The sequence below is a fragment of the Hypanus sabinus genome, chromosome 7, assembly GCF_030144855.1.
Source record: "Hypanus sabinus isolate sHypSab1 chromosome 7, sHypSab1.hap1, whole genome shotgun sequence".
Taxonomy (NCBI): Eukaryota; Metazoa; Chordata; class Chondrichthyes; order Myliobatiformes; family Dasyatidae; genus Hypanus; species Hypanus sabinus.
In genome coordinates, this window is record NC_082712.1 from 59,893,228 (window position 1) to 59,910,996 (window position 17,769).

Consider the following 17,769-nt stretch of genomic DNA (forward strand, 5'->3'; position numbering starts at 1 on the left):
GGTGTAGCTTACTGCAATGGCATGTGATTGAAAATATTCTTTTTTTGGACTGAAATGTGATATTGACCATTTTTGGGTCACGAGATATCATTCAAGAAATTCCACTGGCCATTTCCCATCGTGACTATTACATCTGTGTATTTGACAAAGTGAGGTAAACTAGACTACATAATCCAGGGAACTATTGTTGGGCATTCCCTGGACAACCAGGTATTTGTTGTAGAGCACCAGACTTGGACCCACTAATGAAAGTTTAAATTTACCTCTTTTCCCTCAACTATCTGCTCCCCATCCAGCAGATTAACAATATCCTTGCTGCCTTGTGTTTACCACAATACACCAATCCCTCCATCACTAACCCCCAGTACCTACCATGGCTCTCTCACTCACCCACCTCCCCAAGTTTGATAAACACATGGAGAGACAAAATTGAAGGGGATGCTGCTGGACTGGGATGAAGAAGAATGGGAGAAGAATTATCTGGAGTTTAAACACCTCCATGTGCCCAAGGGGCCAAATGATATTTTCTTGTAATGCCAGGAGCAGCTTCTGATAATGATAATGTAATGAATGGGGCAAAGTAAAGGATGCCATCTCATATTGCACCCTTAACTTTGGGCATGTAATGCAAATGTGAGGAAGAAGGGGATAAAAGGATTCCCAGGGCAAGTATCTGCAGTGGTTTGCTTCTGAGAACACTGAGAATCATCTCCAAGCCAAAGGCAAATCCTACTCCTTATGTTTTATGTTTAGATCAGCCTTAGGAGAAACCACCAAGCTTCCTCTGCACTGTTCAGACCACCACCCTGCACTGTTCTCTGGGGTTCGGAAGAAACCCTGCTGCCTGCTCAATCCAGGATAAATAAAAATGTCTTCACCCAGGAGTTGGAATTCTCTACCCAAGAGGGCTGTAGAAGCTCAGTCACTGAATACATTTAAGAGTTCTGAGTGGCATGGGCAAATGCAAGAAATGGCTTTCAGGTAAAAGATAAGTAAATCTGCCCCGTCCCACTGCACCCCTCCATGCTTCATTTTGAACATTGTTATTGAAAAATCCACCTGTTAGCCTTTGCTCTTTAACATGCTCTTTACAACTGATCTCCTTGAAACAAGTTTTGATGAACTGCCCCAGCTATGTACATGGCTCGATTTCAAGGCCCACTCACCCTGGCACTCCATACGCACAATCTGAAGCCTAATGAGATTTTCATGAGACTGAAAGTGTGATGTGAATCTATCATGGTTGGTGAACAAAGGGGATCAGAAAAAAATATGCAAAGCCTCGGAGAAACCTTTGAAAGGGCAATGTGTTGAAATTAATTTCCCCATAACTAGAGGATCAAACGTTGAAAGTGGCACAGGTGTGGCACTGCTCCAAGGGTGACAGGGTGGGAGTAATTTGCAAGGTGCGTGTCTATCTGTCTGTCTGTCTGTCTCATCCTTGTGAGGTAGGACAATGATCATAACTTTCAAAGCAGGCTCCCGCAGTTTCGGTTGTGTTATTCATTCTCCTGAATTCCCAGACTGTACCCTACAGACACCACAGTCTTTCTTCAATATAAACTTCTTATCTCTCTCTCCCCACTCCTCATTGCTCAACAATTTCTAGACTCCACTGTTCCCATTCCCTCTATCAGTCTCTGATTGTAGTTAATTTCCTAGGGAACTGGTCTGTCCCGCAGCAACAATCTTTGCCAGCAGATATACCCAGGAATTCTCTAGGAGTTACAGAACTTTGGTTAGGCCATATCTTGAGTATTGCATTCAGTTCTGGTCATCCCATTATAAAAAGGATTTGGAGGCCTTGGAGAGGGTGCAGAAGGGGTTTGCCAGGATGCTGCCTGGATTAGAAGGCAGGTGGTACAAAGGGAATTTGGACAAACAAGGGTTGTTTTCTCTGGAGCAGTGGAGGCAGAGGGAAGACTTGATAGAGATTGAGAAGATAGCCAGTATCTTTTTCCCAGGGACAAAATGCTTAATACTAGAGAGCATACATGTAAGGCGGGAGGGGGTAAATTCAAATGAGATGTGCAGGGCACGTTTGTTTTTTACATAGGGATTGGTAGGTGCCTGGAATGCGCAAATCTGATAGAGGATTATGAAAGCTCTTAGACAGGCACATGAATGTGCATAGAGTAAATGGATAAGGTCTTTGTGTAGGCAGAAGGGATTAGATAAATTAAGTGTTAATTACTAATTTAATTAGTTTCACACAAAGTTGTGGGCTGAAGGGTTTCTACCTGTGTTGTACTGTTCTATATTTGATATTGTATTTTATGGAAATCACCTGTTAATACTGGATCTAGTTATAATCTTACACTCAGTGGAATTTGGACTTGTCATCCAACCTAAGTCCGATCAAGCTATTCAGCCAGAAGTTCCAGTGGGCTAGCATGTTCCTAACATGGTAGAATGGGAAAGGGGAGGCGGTTCCGACAAGCTGGAGCTTGCAGCCTGCTTGATGTGAGGGTTGGATCCATGGAAATGCTCCAGAAGTGCAGGTCATCTTTTCAATTTAATTGGTTGTCTGGCATGATGCAGAGTCAAAAGAAGACACTTCCAAGAATCAATGCCTGGCCATACCCCTCTGCTTTACCTCTGCGATCAGTATTGTATTCACTTTTAGTTAGTCACCTTGCTATTGGGAAGGTACTAGTAAACTAGAAAGCACAGAAATGTTAATAGGACTTGAGGGATGATACAGAGAGGTTGGGCAGACAGGGGCTTACTCCTTGGAGCATAGAAGAATAAAAGATAACCTTACAGAAGTATATAGAATCATGAGGGGTACAGATAGGGTGAATGATAGGGCTGGGGAATTAAGAACTCGAGGGTACAGGTTTAAGGTGAGAGGGTAAATATTTAATAGGAAACTGAGAAATTGAGGGACAACTTTTTTATACAAAGGGCCTGGAATGAGCTGCCAGAGGAAGTGGTTGAGGCAGGTACTGTGATAACTTTAAAAGACAATTGGACATGGATTGGAAAGCTATAGAAGATTATGGGCTAAGGCTAGCAAATGAAACTGGCTTGGATGGAGCATCTTGATCAGCATGGATCAGCAGGGCAGAAGGGCCTGTTTGCCAGTGGTATGATTCTATGACTACGATTCTGTGAGACCGCAGATACTCCAACTGTTGTATCAATGATTAAATGGCAGACAGTTGTATAATTCAACAGGTGCCCCATGAGTTTCTCTCCTGTACTTGTCATTATGTCCATTCCTTGCTCTCATGAACACCCCTGACCTAAAAGCAACTATCTCATTCCACGGAATCAAGAGCTTAAATTGGACAGCAGTCTGTTCTTAATCTGGCACTTACCCACCATCCTCCGAATATTTGTGGGCGAAGGCAAGGATGTCTGAAGCCCGGCCACTGCCATCACAGACCACCACTGGGACAGGTGGGGTGTCTCGCAGGTACTCTAGCACGATGGAGATTACGTTGGGTCCACCTTCCACAATGAGAGCCACCACGGGAACTCCCTGTCCAATTCCTGCAGAGAGAAAGAGCGAGAGAGAGAGAGAGACAGCAAGGCAGGAGGCAAATTCAAGGAGCCAAACTGAATCAGTCTGGCTGTTGCTTAGGTATTGAGAAATTGATTTATTGTAGTCACGTATACCAAGATTCATTGTAACAATGCACTGAGGTAGTACGAGTAAAAACAGTAACAGAATGCAGAATGAAGTGTGACTGCTACAGAGAAGGTGTAGTGCAGGGAGACAATAAAGTGCAAAGTCATTAAATCTGAGGTCAGGAGTCCATCTCATTGACCCCAAAGCAAGAGCACCAAAACAGATCAGAAGATTGATGCCTGTATTCATGCTCCATGCAAGTCTCCTCCTTGCCTCTTCATCTCACTCCAGCACCATGTTCTTCCATGCATGTGTTTTCATTGATATTCTCATCTCTCCCACTTAAATCCATCTGGTCTTCACACATTCTCTGGGTTCAAGTTCCATTTTCCACCACTCGCTAGGTAATGCTTTCTCCTGCATTTCCTACCCTATTTATTAGCAACTCCCCTATGAAGACTTCAATAGAGTTAATTTAGTGTCTAACAAAACTGGCAATCTTAACTTGTAGAATGTTTGCTTTATAAGTAGTTTGATCTAATTATCTGTAGAGTAGATTTACAGTGGATTCTGGTTAATTGGGCCAAAGTTTAATTGGGGTAGCTGCTTGCTTGGGCCAATTCTTAATGAACAAAAGACAATTGAGAAAATAGTTGAGATTCATTTTATTTCAGACACTATGCTGTTTAATTGGGACAGGAGAGTGGTTGAGCAGTTTCTAACCAGCATCAGTCACATGCACTTGTGTGGCTGTTAGACACTACACCTTGTCTAGAGTGAAGTTTTTCAATAGCATCAGCTGCACGTGTTCATGTTCAAAAAGTAGTGATTTTTGTCACTGATAGTTGTTGAGAAATAAGAAGTAAGACAATTCAGAACTATACAAGATAATGAGAGGCATTGATCGTGTGGATAGTCAGAGGCTTTTCCCCAGGGATGAAATGGCTGGCATGAGAGGGCACAGTTTTAAGGTGCTTGGAAGTAGGTACAGAGGAGATGTTAGGGGCAAGTTTTTTTACACAGAGAGTGGTGAGTGCATGGATTGGGCTGCCGGCAGCGGTGGTGGAGGTGGAAACGATAGGGTCTTTTAAGAGATTCCTGGATGGTTACATGGAGCTTAGAAAAACAGAGGGCTATGGGTAAAGCCTAGGTAGTTCAAACGTAGGGACGTGTTCGGCACAGCTTTGTGGGCCGAAGAGCCTTTATTGTGCTGTAGGTTTTCTATGTTTCTATATTTTGCTTACAGCAGTTTTAAGTATTCAGGCTTGGGGATGTCAGAAACAAATGGGAGTGAAAAAGAAATAATTTCACTACTTTAACAAGTTAGGAACTACAAAGGATTTGAAGGTATCAACAATCACCTTGAATGTTACAATGAAAATGAAGATTTGGAAAATGCAACCATCAAAAGGATTGTATGAGGGCAGTCCATTATCTGCACTAGCTGTCTGAACTAATTTTGTTCATTTACAGTCAATCAGACATGGCAACATACACTGAGTAAATCCCTCCGTCAATAACTATTTGGAACTAATGAACAGTTTTATAGTGCTGTAGCAGTATTGGTAATATTCTCATTTATTCTATATTTCATTTAAGCACCTAATTTGTTACTCAGTTAAACATTTGTTTGTCTTTTTTATACTTTTTAAACTATTTCCATGAAATTTCAGCTAAATAGGGCAGCTTCTTAATTGGGCCAAAATGTACTCCCGATGTATCCCAATTAACTGGAATCTACAGTGTTTGTTTTGAAGTTGCTTGCATAACTTGATAAAATTTTGATCAATGCTAATGCAATAACTTGTCACATACTCATTGTCACCAGCATAGCTTTTATTATTGAGGGAAGCGAGGACAGAAAGTAATTACGTTTTTCAGTTGCATAAATCACAACCTTGGAATATCCCCAGGAGGGTTTCTACCAATAATGTATTTTTTAAGTGCATTCACTATTGGAATAAAGGAAATGCAATGCACATTAGCTCACAAACTGCAACATAATGATATCGATATCATCTTCTTTAGGTTATAATTCACTATTTGATTAATAAGGGGGTTGCAGGCATGTTCTTGGTCACGTAGGCGAATTGGAGCCATGTATTGCACTGAAAAGTCTTTCAGTCCATCCCGTTTGTGTTGATCATCACCCCACTTGATATTGCTTGCTTGTATTAATTCCATATTCCTCAATGATTTCACATTCAAGAACCTGTCCAGATGCCCTTTAATTACTGTTACTCAGTGGAATCCTACCATCCCTGGCAGCTTATTCCAAGTACCAATTACTCTTTGTGTGTATAAAAAAAGAATGTACTCCTCAGAGCCCCTTTTAATTTCCTCCTTCTCACCTTAAACCTAGAGTACTGTGAAAATGTCTTAGGCACATAATGCAGCAAGGGTACCTAAGAATTCTGCATGGTATTGTAGTAATGTTATGCATTACAGTGTACTGCTGTCACAAAAAGAAACACAAATTTCATGGTATATATGAGTAGTGATAAACCTGATTCTGATATGGGTTTCTATTGTTGACTGAGAGTGGGAAGGGGGCAGGGAGAAGGGAAACATGATTGGGAAAAGGGGATGGGAGAGTGGGGAGGGAGCAAGAAGCACCAGAGAGACATTCTGTAATGATCAATTGAACAATTGTTTGGAATCAAATGACCTTGCCTGGTGTCTCAGGCCTGGCATTTCCACCGATCCCACACCTCTTCCATGGTGCTCCAGCCTCACCATTCCCAACATCCTTTGCTCCGCCAGAATTACAAACTCACTCTCTGCTCCACATCAATAAATACAGTACTGTACGCCATCTGACGTTAGACACCCCTACAGTGGGAAACACATTCTGGCTATCTATCTCTGCCTTTTATAATTTTATCACCTTTCAACCTCCTTTGCTCTTGGGAAAGCAGACTTAGATTATCCAGTCTTTCCTTATAACCACATAAGCCTCGATTTTGTGATCAAATTTCTGGTTTGTTGTTGTTCAGTCATTAAGTCCAGTCTGACTCTTCGTGTCCTCATGGACCACAGGGTCCAGAGGGTTTCCATGGCAAGATACGGAAGTAGATTGCCAGGCCTTTCCTCCACTCAGACACCGCTGCTGCCCAGGTTGGGACCAGGCTGGGTTTGAACTCAGGACCATCTGCCTTGAAGTCCAGTGCTGATGCCACTACACCACCGGTCAGTGCAGGGCTACAAGTGCATAAGAGGCAAGGCTGACACTCAGTTGAAGGCTCATATTACCCAGGGTAGGTTTTAACTGAGCATACTCTATATTTGAGAGTGAATGAATGATGGGAAGAAAGCTATGTCTTCACTGAAGATTTATGAATCTGTGTCTTGTTTTTTAGTTCCTGATATGTTATCAATTGTGTTCCATGGGGCAACTATCACTCCCAGTCATAGATCTATACACAGCAACAAACCCTTTGGTATAACTCACCCATGCCAACCCAACTGAGCTAATCCCGTTTTCCTATGGTAGGCCTCTATCCCTCTAAATCTTTCCTATTCATTTACATAACTGTCTAATTGACTTTTAAATGATGCAATTACCACTTCCTTGTTCTGTATATGCGCTACCCTCTATGTGAAGAAGTTGTCCCTCTGGTCATTTTAAAATCTTTCCCCTCTTAATTTAACTCTATGCTCTCTAGTTTTGTACCCCTCCTAAACTGTGGAAAAGACCTCGGCTATTCACCTTATCAATGCCCCTTAATTTTGTATATCTCTATAATGTCACCCCTCAGCCTCCTACACACCTGAGAAAGATGCCCTAGCCTATTGAGCCTCTTCTTCTAATCCAAATTTCCCACTCCTAGCCATATTCTCTTAAATCTTCTGTGCACCCTCTCTAGTTTCTCTAATAGCTGGGTGACCAGAAATGCACACGGTAATCAAAAAGTATGCTTATCAATGTCCCATTTCCTCAGATTTAGTAATGATCTATAAGAGGTTGGAAGACTATTTTATTTTTACCGTGAATGGCAACAGAGAATGATGCACATCTAAACACACAAGTATCACACAAAACTGATTATATATAACAGTATCCCTTACTTGCATGAAATACTTTGAACATTCATATTAATATTCTTTTATTGCTCATAAAACCAGCAAGGAGGTGTGAGACCAAAGCATGGAGTAAATACAATTCCAAAGTACTACATTAAGTTACGAATCAGGAAAAATGGACAAGGCCTGCCTGTTCAGGAAAATTCTCATTACATTGACAAGCTCTGTTTTCGTAATGTCTCTGTTTCAGTTTCTGAGCAATGTCCCTGTAAGCAAGGTTACGGGAAAATATTGATAAGGAGGGAATTCCATTGCAAACTGCCAGCATTCATTTAACAGGACAGGAACAGGACAATTGCTCCAAAAATAAAACCATATTGGTGCTTTTGCACCAGACAAACCTCGTTTGAATCCTGTGCACTTTCTGCTAACCTTAAATGTTAACTGTTTTTCTTTCCACAGATGCTGCCTGATCTGGAGCTATCCCAGGATTGTCGGTTTTGCTTCAGTATTCCAACATCAGCAGACTTTCTTTTTGCTCTTCTTCCTCATCTCAGCTTTTAGTTTCATTCCTTACACTGTCTTTTATGTTAAGCATTAATTCTCCTTAATGCATTCAAGCTTCAACTTCTGCCAGCAAGTTTCGCTTTCCCACAACTTCCTGGATGAAGATGTTTCTCCTGAATTTTTACTGGATACTTTATTATTCTGTTGCTGACCCCAAACTCTGGTCATTCCCTGTAACTATCTCGAGCAAACTCAAACATGATTAAAAAGAGATTACCATTCAGCCTTCTGCTTCCTAAAGAGAATCCCAGACATTTCCTCCTCTTCTTTCCATTTCTAACTCTCAGATCTGCCTTTATCCTTGGCAATCTTTTTTTTCATTTTTCTTCCCCTGCCTCTACATTTAAGTATTCACACATAATTATAAAGACTTTCAGGATATTACCAAATGCTCTTTAGCTAATGAAATATTGTTTCATGATGTGGTCATCTTGGGTTTTAAGTTAGCACAGTTGCCCATTTGTGCACAGCAAGCTTCCACAATGTAATAAGAGGCAGAAAATCTGTTTGAATGATCTTGATGGAAAGTCTCATACCAGCCTGGGACATAGTGACAGTTCGCTGCACCACTGGTCTTTTCACAGCCCAGAAAGGCTGGGCAAATCCTCATTCAAAAGGCATTAGCTCCGAACATGACAGTACTACCACTGTCCCACAAGTGTGAGTGTTACTGACAGGATCACTGTTGATGCATAAGGGAGGGAGTGAAGGATGGGTGGAGGGAGAGAGGGGTAGGGAAGGCATGCAGACGAGGAAAGAAGGGGTGCAGAGAGGAAGGACAGGGAAAGGAAAGATGGAGGAAGTGAAAAAAGAATGGAGGGAGAATAGTGAAGTTGAGAAACAGAGGGTAGGAAGGACAGAATGGGATAGAAGGAAAGAAAGGACGAAGGGAAAGAGGGAGGGAGATCAGAAAGGAGGAAATTAGAGAAGGAGAGGTAAAGAGAAAATCAGGGAGGGTGGCAGAAAGCGAGAAGTAGAGAGGGATGGAGGGGCAGAATGGGGAGAAAGAGAGAGGGGAGAGAGAGGGGGAGAGAGAGGGGGAAAGAGACTGCAGTAAAAGGCAAGTCTGCGGCTTGAGGCCTCCTCCTCACTACAACTGAGCCCACGCAACTTCCCCACCATCTGTCGCGCCAATAAACAAGGGAAACAGTCTTGCAGCATTTTACACAATCAATGTTCAACAGGGTCTTGCAATTGCGAGAGAAACATCCAAGACAATCACTCTTTGCTAGACTGCCACTGCCTTTGCGCATTGACTCTGATGCCTTCCTGTAGCAGGCAGTATCACAGTCCACACCAAGCCTAGCTCCTCCACCAACCAGCAGCTCACTGATGGAGCAGACGTGCAGCATTTTAAGTTCTCAATGTCCAGCACTGTCTTGTGATTGTAAAAGGAGAAAAACACCTTTGGAACTTTGGTTGGCTCCCGAGAGGCTGCTGCATCTGAACACACCACCATTTTACGGGAATTTGCCTTTCAATAAAACGCATACTGCATAAACATCTTGCCCTCACATAACACCTAGAATAATGAATTACATCCCCGCTGAGCAATGAAGCCGACGCCACTGATGACGGTTGAACGTCCCTTTGCATTCCCAGCCCCTTCACACATTCTCAGGCATAGGATGACAAAGGGAAGTCCACATGTCACATACAGGTTTCTCTTCCACTCTTCAGGGGAAGGGAGGAAGGCGCTTTCCTGTGATATGCCTCACCACCTTGCCAAGTGCCCGTTTGTTCTTTGGCCAAATAACTATTTGTTAAAGAGCTGTCACTGCTGACATGTATGAAACACAGTTGCCATCTTATTCACAGCTGATTCACACATTGTGATAATGAACAGGGGTAGTCTGTTTTCTTTTAGGAGCAGTTTGTTGTAGTATAGTTATTGACCAGGTTATTAGGGAGTGACTGACTTTTTTTTACATTGTAGTTGTGTCCTCATGAGTCACTGGTAAATGTTTTGTCTGAAGGGCATCACCTTTGACAGTGCAACATCATTCTAGCTTTTCCTACCCAAGGCTTTTTCGAAGTTCGAAGTAAAATTTATTATCTGAGAACATACATGTCACCACATACAACCCTGAGATTCTTTTTCTGTGGGCCTACTTAGCAAATCTACAGAACAGTAACTGTAAACAAGATCTGTAAACTGTAAACAGCAGGAACTGTACACTGTAAAGAAACTGTACAACTGCAGATAATATATAGTAATAAATAATGAGCATGAAATAACAAAATAAAAGAGTCCTTAAATGAGTGTAGCTATCCCCTTTTGTTCAGGAGATTAATGCTTGAGGGGTGGTAACTGTTCTTGAACCTGGTGGTGTGAGTCCTGAGGCTCCTGTACCCTCTGCCTGATGACAGCAGTGAGAAAAGAGCCAGGCCTGGGTGGTGAGGATCTTTGATGATGGATGCTGCTTTTCTTCAGCAATGTTTCATCTAAATGTGCTCAATGGTTGGGAGTATAACTTGCACAGAGACAAGAGAGTTATTTAGTATAATTATAGATCCATTGAAATTTCAACACAGAAGATAATCTGGCAAATTGTGCTTGTCTCATGCGAGTTTGACACTGGTGTGATTCCTCACTAGAACAGTACCGAGGGATGCTAGAGAGTGTGGTTAGTCAAAGAGGAAGAAAACTGATTCACCAGATGTCAGAGGAACACTTCGCAGTCTCACTGCTACGGTGGGAAGGCTGGAATGGGGTGGAAACACAGCCTGTAATATATCTGTTTCCGCTCATTCTGAGCTGTGTTCGGTATGACCCACAGACCCAGGAACAGTGTGGCTGGGTACCTGTGCTTCACAAACCAAAATTCTGTAGGGGTAGGACCTGGGCCTACAATCATAGTACTGTTGGGGGAGCACCCAGCTCAGCGTCAGCACAGTACTCAGGCTGATATGGGGCAGTGCAGGGGCACAGCTTGAGCCACTGCTGGAACATCCAGGTGGATATTGAGGCAGAACCAAAGAATGGCCCCAGTACACATCCTACGCAGCCAAGAAAGCTAATTAATGCCTCTGCTTTCTGAGGAGGCTGAAGGGGACTAGACTTTGCACATCCGTACTCGCATCATTTTACAGATGCGAAGCACAGAACATCCTGAAAGCTGTATCACTGCTGTGTAAAGGAAGGTTCTACAATGGACAGTCAGAACTGCCCAACGCACCTCCAGCCCCAGCCAACCCGCCATCACGGACACATATACAGAAAGGTGCCAGAGCAGCACCAGAGAGGAGGATGTTTTCAAAATTCCAAGACTTGCCTGATTATTTGTGTGGACACTTGTTTGTTTGGTCTCCTTCAGTCTTCTATGTTTTCTTTCTAGTTGCTGTTTTCCATGTGGACAATATTTTAGTTTTTGTGTGAAGGAGAGGTTGGAGATTTGGTGGTCAGACGTTCTTGTTGGTGCTTTTTCTGTGATGTGATGTTAGATTTTTGTGTATGAGAGAGGGAATTAGAGGTTTTGATGTTGTTCTGGCTGTTGTTTTTTGCATGGGAGGGGTTTGATGTTCTAGCTGTCCTTTCCCAAGTAGGTAATCTGTTAGTTTTTGTGTGAGGGAGGGTTGGGGGGCGGGGTTTGGGGTTTCTGAGTTCAAAGGTTTAAAGGTACAATTTAATGTCAGAAATATGTATACAATATACATCCCGAAATGCTTTTCCTTCGCAACCATCCACAAAAACACAGGAGTGCCCCAAAGAATGAATGACAGTCAAATATCAGAACCCCAAAGTCCTCCCCCCAGCTCCCCACTCCCGCACGTAAGCAACAATCCCCTTTCCCCCCACCGGCAAAAAAAAGCAAGTATTGGCACTGCCACCGAGCGCTCAAGCATGAGCAAAGCAACAGCAAAGACACAGACTTGCAGTTACCCCAAAGATTTTGTGTTTCACCAGGTATTCGACATACCACAGGCTCTCTCTCTCTAATAAGGGAGAAGGGGGTGTCTCCATTTTCCCAGTGAGCAGAGAGACATAACAAACAACTCGCTGGTTTACAATGTTAGAAGTCCGTTACGTCGCTTTCTTTGAGCTCTGTGCCTGAAGATCGCAAAGATCCCAGGTCTCCAGGCACACAGCAGATGTCCCACCTTCCCCTCACAACACACAGGTCTCCTGTCGTGACACCAACCCTCAATACACCCGTCTCCATAGCCCCGAGATCCTAGGCTTCCGAATTCGATTCGGACTCTTCGGCTGAGCCTTTGTGTGCTGAACAATGACCAATTATAGAACCCCGAGAGCGGGTCTCATTCCCGCAAAGAACCGTAACCCCAGGTCAGGGTCTTCAAAAGAACCCTGAAAGTGAGTCTTGTTTCTTTTTCTTTTCTGTACAGAGGGGTGATGTCTTTTCTGTCAATGACTGCCATGGTTTTTCTGTATTTCCTGGCCATCTGGAGAAGACAAATCTCAGAGCTGTATTCTGCACCAAAAATGAACCTTTGAACCTTTAAACAACTCCACCCACCCTGCCCGTGGACTGTCTGCCCCACTCCCAGCTGGGACGAGACTACGAAGGATCTGTGCCAGGACAACCAGACTCAAAAACAGTTACTTTCCGCAAGCTGTAAGGCTGATCAACACTCCCACCCACTAACTCCACCACTACTTTATTATTTCCTGTCAGTCACCTTATGTATAGCCTAGTGTCACTTTATGGACATACAATCAATCTATCTGTATAATCTATCTGATGTATTATGTGTTTCTTTTAATTTATTATTATTGTGCTCTTTATCGTTGTGTTTTTTGTGCTGCATTGGACCCACAGTAATAATTATTTTGTTCTCCTTTACACTTCGTTTTGTTTTGTAATTCCAAAACATTAACTAATTGAAAGGAAAAGACAGGAGTCTAACTTCGATTTTTCCTTTAAGCGAGGCATGTGCATATCATGTGGTAGTGTCATAATGTATGCAATTCACTTATTTTTACATGTAACCCATAATGAATTATTTAAACAAAGAATGCTTAATCAACAACATATTTACAAGATTACTGGAATATTAAATACACAACACACCTATTCCAGTTCAACAGAGAATGCATCTCAACAGTGTGCCAGTTCATCTCCAGCTACTTTGAGGGTGGACTTCCAGATAAATTAAATTTTTGAGTCACCTCTTTACATAATGACTGTAGCATTATGCTATTAATTAAAAAGAAAACTACAGCACAGGAGGGTTTCAGCCCTTTTTGTCTCTTCTGCTCTTTGAAAACGCTTTCAAATTAGCCCCTCGACCTTGCTTTTTCCCAGCAAACCTGCAAATACTCAAGCAATTCTCTTCCCAGCACACTCGAACCGGCTCACAAAGCAGTGCGCGCCGGCATTGAGGCCAGTCCCAAAGAGGGCGCCAAGCCTGCTTCACCAGCAAGGGGAAAAGCCCACGCGCGGGACGGGACTGTGAATACGCGCCCCCTACAGCATTCCCACCTGGGGAGGGTGGGATCAGGAAGGCTTTAAAGCGAGGCCACGAAGTTTGAATAAACCTCTTTTTGTAACTGCAGCTCACCGACTCTGTGTCATTATTTCAGCGCTGCGTGTAGCACACCGCTACAATTGGTGACCCCGACGGCCCAAACAATATTTGGACCGGAGGTGAACGACGCCGCATCTGTTCATGCAGTTTCATTAAAACTGCCAAGCTTCTGGACGCTGCGACCTCACCTATGGTTCCAACAATCAGAAGCCCAATTCCACATTCGGCAGATAACCTCGGATGCCACACGTTACTACTACGTGGTGAGCTCCCTCGACCAGGAGACAGCCGCCCAGGTTGAGGAGTTTATACAATCGCCCCCAGAGGATGGCAAATACACAGAATTCAAAGCCCTGCTCATAAGGACTTTCAGACTCTCATGGCGTGAGCGAGCTGCCCGCTTACTGCACCTGGATGGTTTGGGGGACAGGCCACCGTCGGCTTTGATGAACGAGATGCTGTCCCTGGCTGGAGGTCACAAGCCCTGCCTCATGTTCGAGCAGGCATTCCTGGAGCAGCTGCCTGGGGACATATGCCTGCTGCTGTCCGACGTGGATTTCAGCGACCCCCGGAACGTGGCAGCCCGGGCGGACGTGCTGTGAGTGCGGTGTCTGTCGCACAGATCACCAGGCCACGCTCCCAGCAGCAAACCAGACCTGGCCCGGCCACAGAGCTCGCTAACCCCAGAGGCAAGGGTGAGGAGACCAACGAACAATGGTGCTTCTACCACCAGCGGTGGGGCGCAGAAGCCCGCAGCTGTAGCCCGCCCTGCAAGTTCCCGGGAAGCGCCAGGGCCAGTCGCCGCTGATGGTTACGGCGGCTGGCCATCGGGATAGCCTCCTGTATGTCTGGGACAAGCAGTCAGGATGCCGCTTTTTGGTCGACACCGGAGCCGAGATCAGCGTCTTACCTCCAACGAGTTACGACACCTGCAACAGAGAACCAGGTCCCACCCTGAGGGCTGCGAACAGCAGCACAGTGAGGACTTACAGCACCTGTACGGTGTGGCTACAGTTTGGCTCCAGCCGGTTCACGTGGGATTTCACACTGGCCGCCGTAGCCCAACTGCTCCTGGGAGCGGATTTTTTGCGAGCTCACAGCCTACTGGTCGACCTGCCAAGGAAGAGACTGGTCTTTCAAACATCCTCCCTGGGTGAAGCCCAGTTGCCAGCCCCACACCTAGACTCCATCACACTGTCTGACAACGACTTCACTAGAGTCCTGGCGGATTTCCCATTGGTTCTGGCACCGCAGTTCATGGCAGTCATGCCCAGACACGGCATACAGCACCACATCCCGACCCTGGGACCACCTCTCCACGCCCGTGCTCGAAGGCTTCCCCCGGACAAGCTCCGACTGGCGAAGGAGGAGTTCAAGAGGATGGAGGAATTGGGGATCGTACGGCGGTCCGACAGCCCATGGGCCTCCCCCCTGCACGGTGCCCAAAGCAACAGGGGGCTGGAGACCATGCGGCGACTACTGCAGACTGAACGAGGCTACAACACCGGACCGCTACCCTGTGCCGCACATTCAGGACTTTGCAGCAAACCTGCTTGGCGCATGGATCTTCTTCAAGGCAGACCTCATCCGGGGATACCATCAAATCCTGATGCATCCGGACGACGTCCCCAAAACGGCTCTCATCACCCTGTTCGGCCTTTTCGAGTTCCTCCACATGCCGTTCGGCCTGAAGAATGCCGCACAGACATTTCAGTGGTTAATGGACGTGGTGGGACGCGACCTGGACTTCGCTTTCATCTATTTGGACGACATCCTCATAGCCAGCAGCAGTCGTCAGGAGCATCTACGCTCGACTGAGTGAATACGGTCGAACAATCAACCCGGCCAAATGCCAGTTCGGGCGTGACACCATCGACTTCCTGGGCCACAGGATCACTACAGACGGGGCAACCCCTCTGCCCACCAAGGTAGACGTGGTCCGCCATTTCCCCCGACCCAACAGAATGAAAAGCCTTCAGGAATTCGTGAGTATGGTGAATTTCTACCACTGCTTCCTCCCTTCAGCTGCCCGAATCATGTGCCCCCATTCGCCCTGATGTCGGGTAAGGGCAAGGACATTACCTGGGACGAGGAGTCCGCCGCCACGTTCATTAAAACCAAAGAAGCCTTGTCAAACGCCACGATGCTAGTACACCCCAGAACGGACGTCCCTACTGCCCTCACAGTGGACGCATCTAACACGGCAGTCGGTGGGGTGCTGGAGCAACTCATCGCGGGTTGCTGGCAACCCCTGGCGTTTTTCAGCAAACACCTGCGACCACCTGAGCTCAAGTACAGTGCTGTCGACCAGGAACTGTTGCCGCTATAGCTGGCAATCCGGCATTTCAGGTACTTCTTAGAAGGTAGGCCCTTCACCGCGTTCACGGACCACAAACCGCTTGCCTTTGCATTCACGAAAGCATCCGACCCCTGGTCGTCCCACCAGCAGTGACATCTGTCCTACATCTCTGAATACACGACGGATGTCCGGCATGTCATGGAAAAGGACAATGTCGTGGCGGACGCCCTCTCCTGCCCTAACATCCAAGCCCTGTCCCAGGGGGTAGACTATGAAGCGCTGGCAGAAGCGCAGCAGGCAGATGAGGAGATCCCTAGTTACAGGACTGCAGTCTCTGGTTTGCAGCTCCAGGACCTCCCCGTAGGCCCAGGTGACAGGACCCTACTCTGTGACGTCACCACCGGCCAACCCCGCCCCGTCTTCCCTGGCAGCCTGGCGGCGGCGCATTTTCAACTCCATTCACAACTTAGCGCACCCCTCCATCAGGACAACCGTCTGGATGGTAGCCAACAGGTTCGTTTGGCATGGACTCCGCAAGCAGGTCAGTGAATGGGCCAAAACGTGCATGCACTGCCAGACGGCCAAGGTGCAGTGGCACACCAAAGCTCTGCTGCAGCAGTTCCACCCCACCCACCGGCGTTTTGACCACATTCATGTGGATATCGTGGGCCCCTGCCAGTGTCGTGAGGTGCGCGGCACCTCCTGACTATCGTGGACTGGTTCATGAGATGGCCAGAGGTGGTCCCGCTCACCGACACCACCTCCGAATCTTGCGCCCGAGCATTGATTGTAACCTGGATATCTCGCTTTGGTGTACCGGCCCACATTACCTCCGACAGAGGTGTCCAGTTCACCTCTGGCCTGTGGTCAGCTATTGTCAGCCTTTTGGGGACACAGCTGCACTACACAACTGCCTACCACCCACAGTCGAACGGACTCGTGGAGCGTTTCCACCATCACCTGAAGTCAGCTCTCATGGCCCGCCTCAAAGGGCCTAACTGGGTGGACGAACTTCCCTGGGTCCTGCTCGGAATCCGCACGGCGCCCAAAGGGGATCTGCACACCTCGTCAGCCAAGTTGGTGTATGGTGCACCCCTGGTCGTCCCAGGAGAGTTCATACCAGCCCCAAGGGGGCAAGAGGAAGAACCCACAGCAGTCCTGGGCAGACTACGCGAGAGGCTCAGTAACCTGGCCCCCATACCCACTTCACAGCATGGGCAGAACCTGACCTGCGTATCCAAAGACCTGCACAACTGTAAGTTTGTTTTTGTACGAAGGGGCGGACATCGGGCACCACTACAGCAGCTGTACAAGCGGCCGTTTACAGTGATCAGAAACAAAGGGTCCACATTCGTGCTGGGCATTGGGGGGAGAGAGGAGGTTTTCACAGTGGACCGATTCAAACAGGCCCATGTAGACTTGGCGCAGCCGGTCGAGATTCAGGCACCGCGGCACAGAGGCAGACCTCCCAAACAGAGTCCGACACAGACTGTGGACATTAGGGAGTGTATCGCCGGTTCTGGGGGCGGGGTATGTGGTGATCCACTTCCCAGCGCACTCGAACCGGCTCACAAAGTGGCGCGCGCCGGCACAGAGGCCGGTCCCAAAGTGGGCGCCAAGTCTGCTTCACCAGCAAGGGGAAAAGCCCGCGCGCAGGACAGAACTGTGAATACACGCCCCCTACAGCATTCCCGCCCGGGGAGGGTAGGATCAGGAAGGCTTTAAAGCGAGGCCGCGAAGTTTGAATAATAAACCTCTTTTGTAACTGCAGCTCACCAACCGTGTCGTTATTGCAGCACTGCGTGTAGCACAT

General features: G+C 46.4%; 1 protein-coding gene across 1 annotated transcript in view; it reads right to left on the bottom strand.

Moving 5' to 3' along the window:
- trpm3 (transient receptor potential cation channel, subfamily M, member 3) overlaps positions 1-17,769 on the bottom strand; it is a 314,757-nt gene that overhangs the window by 135,480 nt on the left and 161,508 nt on the right. The window contains exon 7 of the mRNA XM_059974756.1: positions 3,324-3,498. Within this exon, the coding sequence (XP_059830739.1) occupies positions 3,324-3,498 (175 nt within the window). The remainder of the gene's footprint in view (positions 1-3,323; positions 3,499-17,769) is intronic.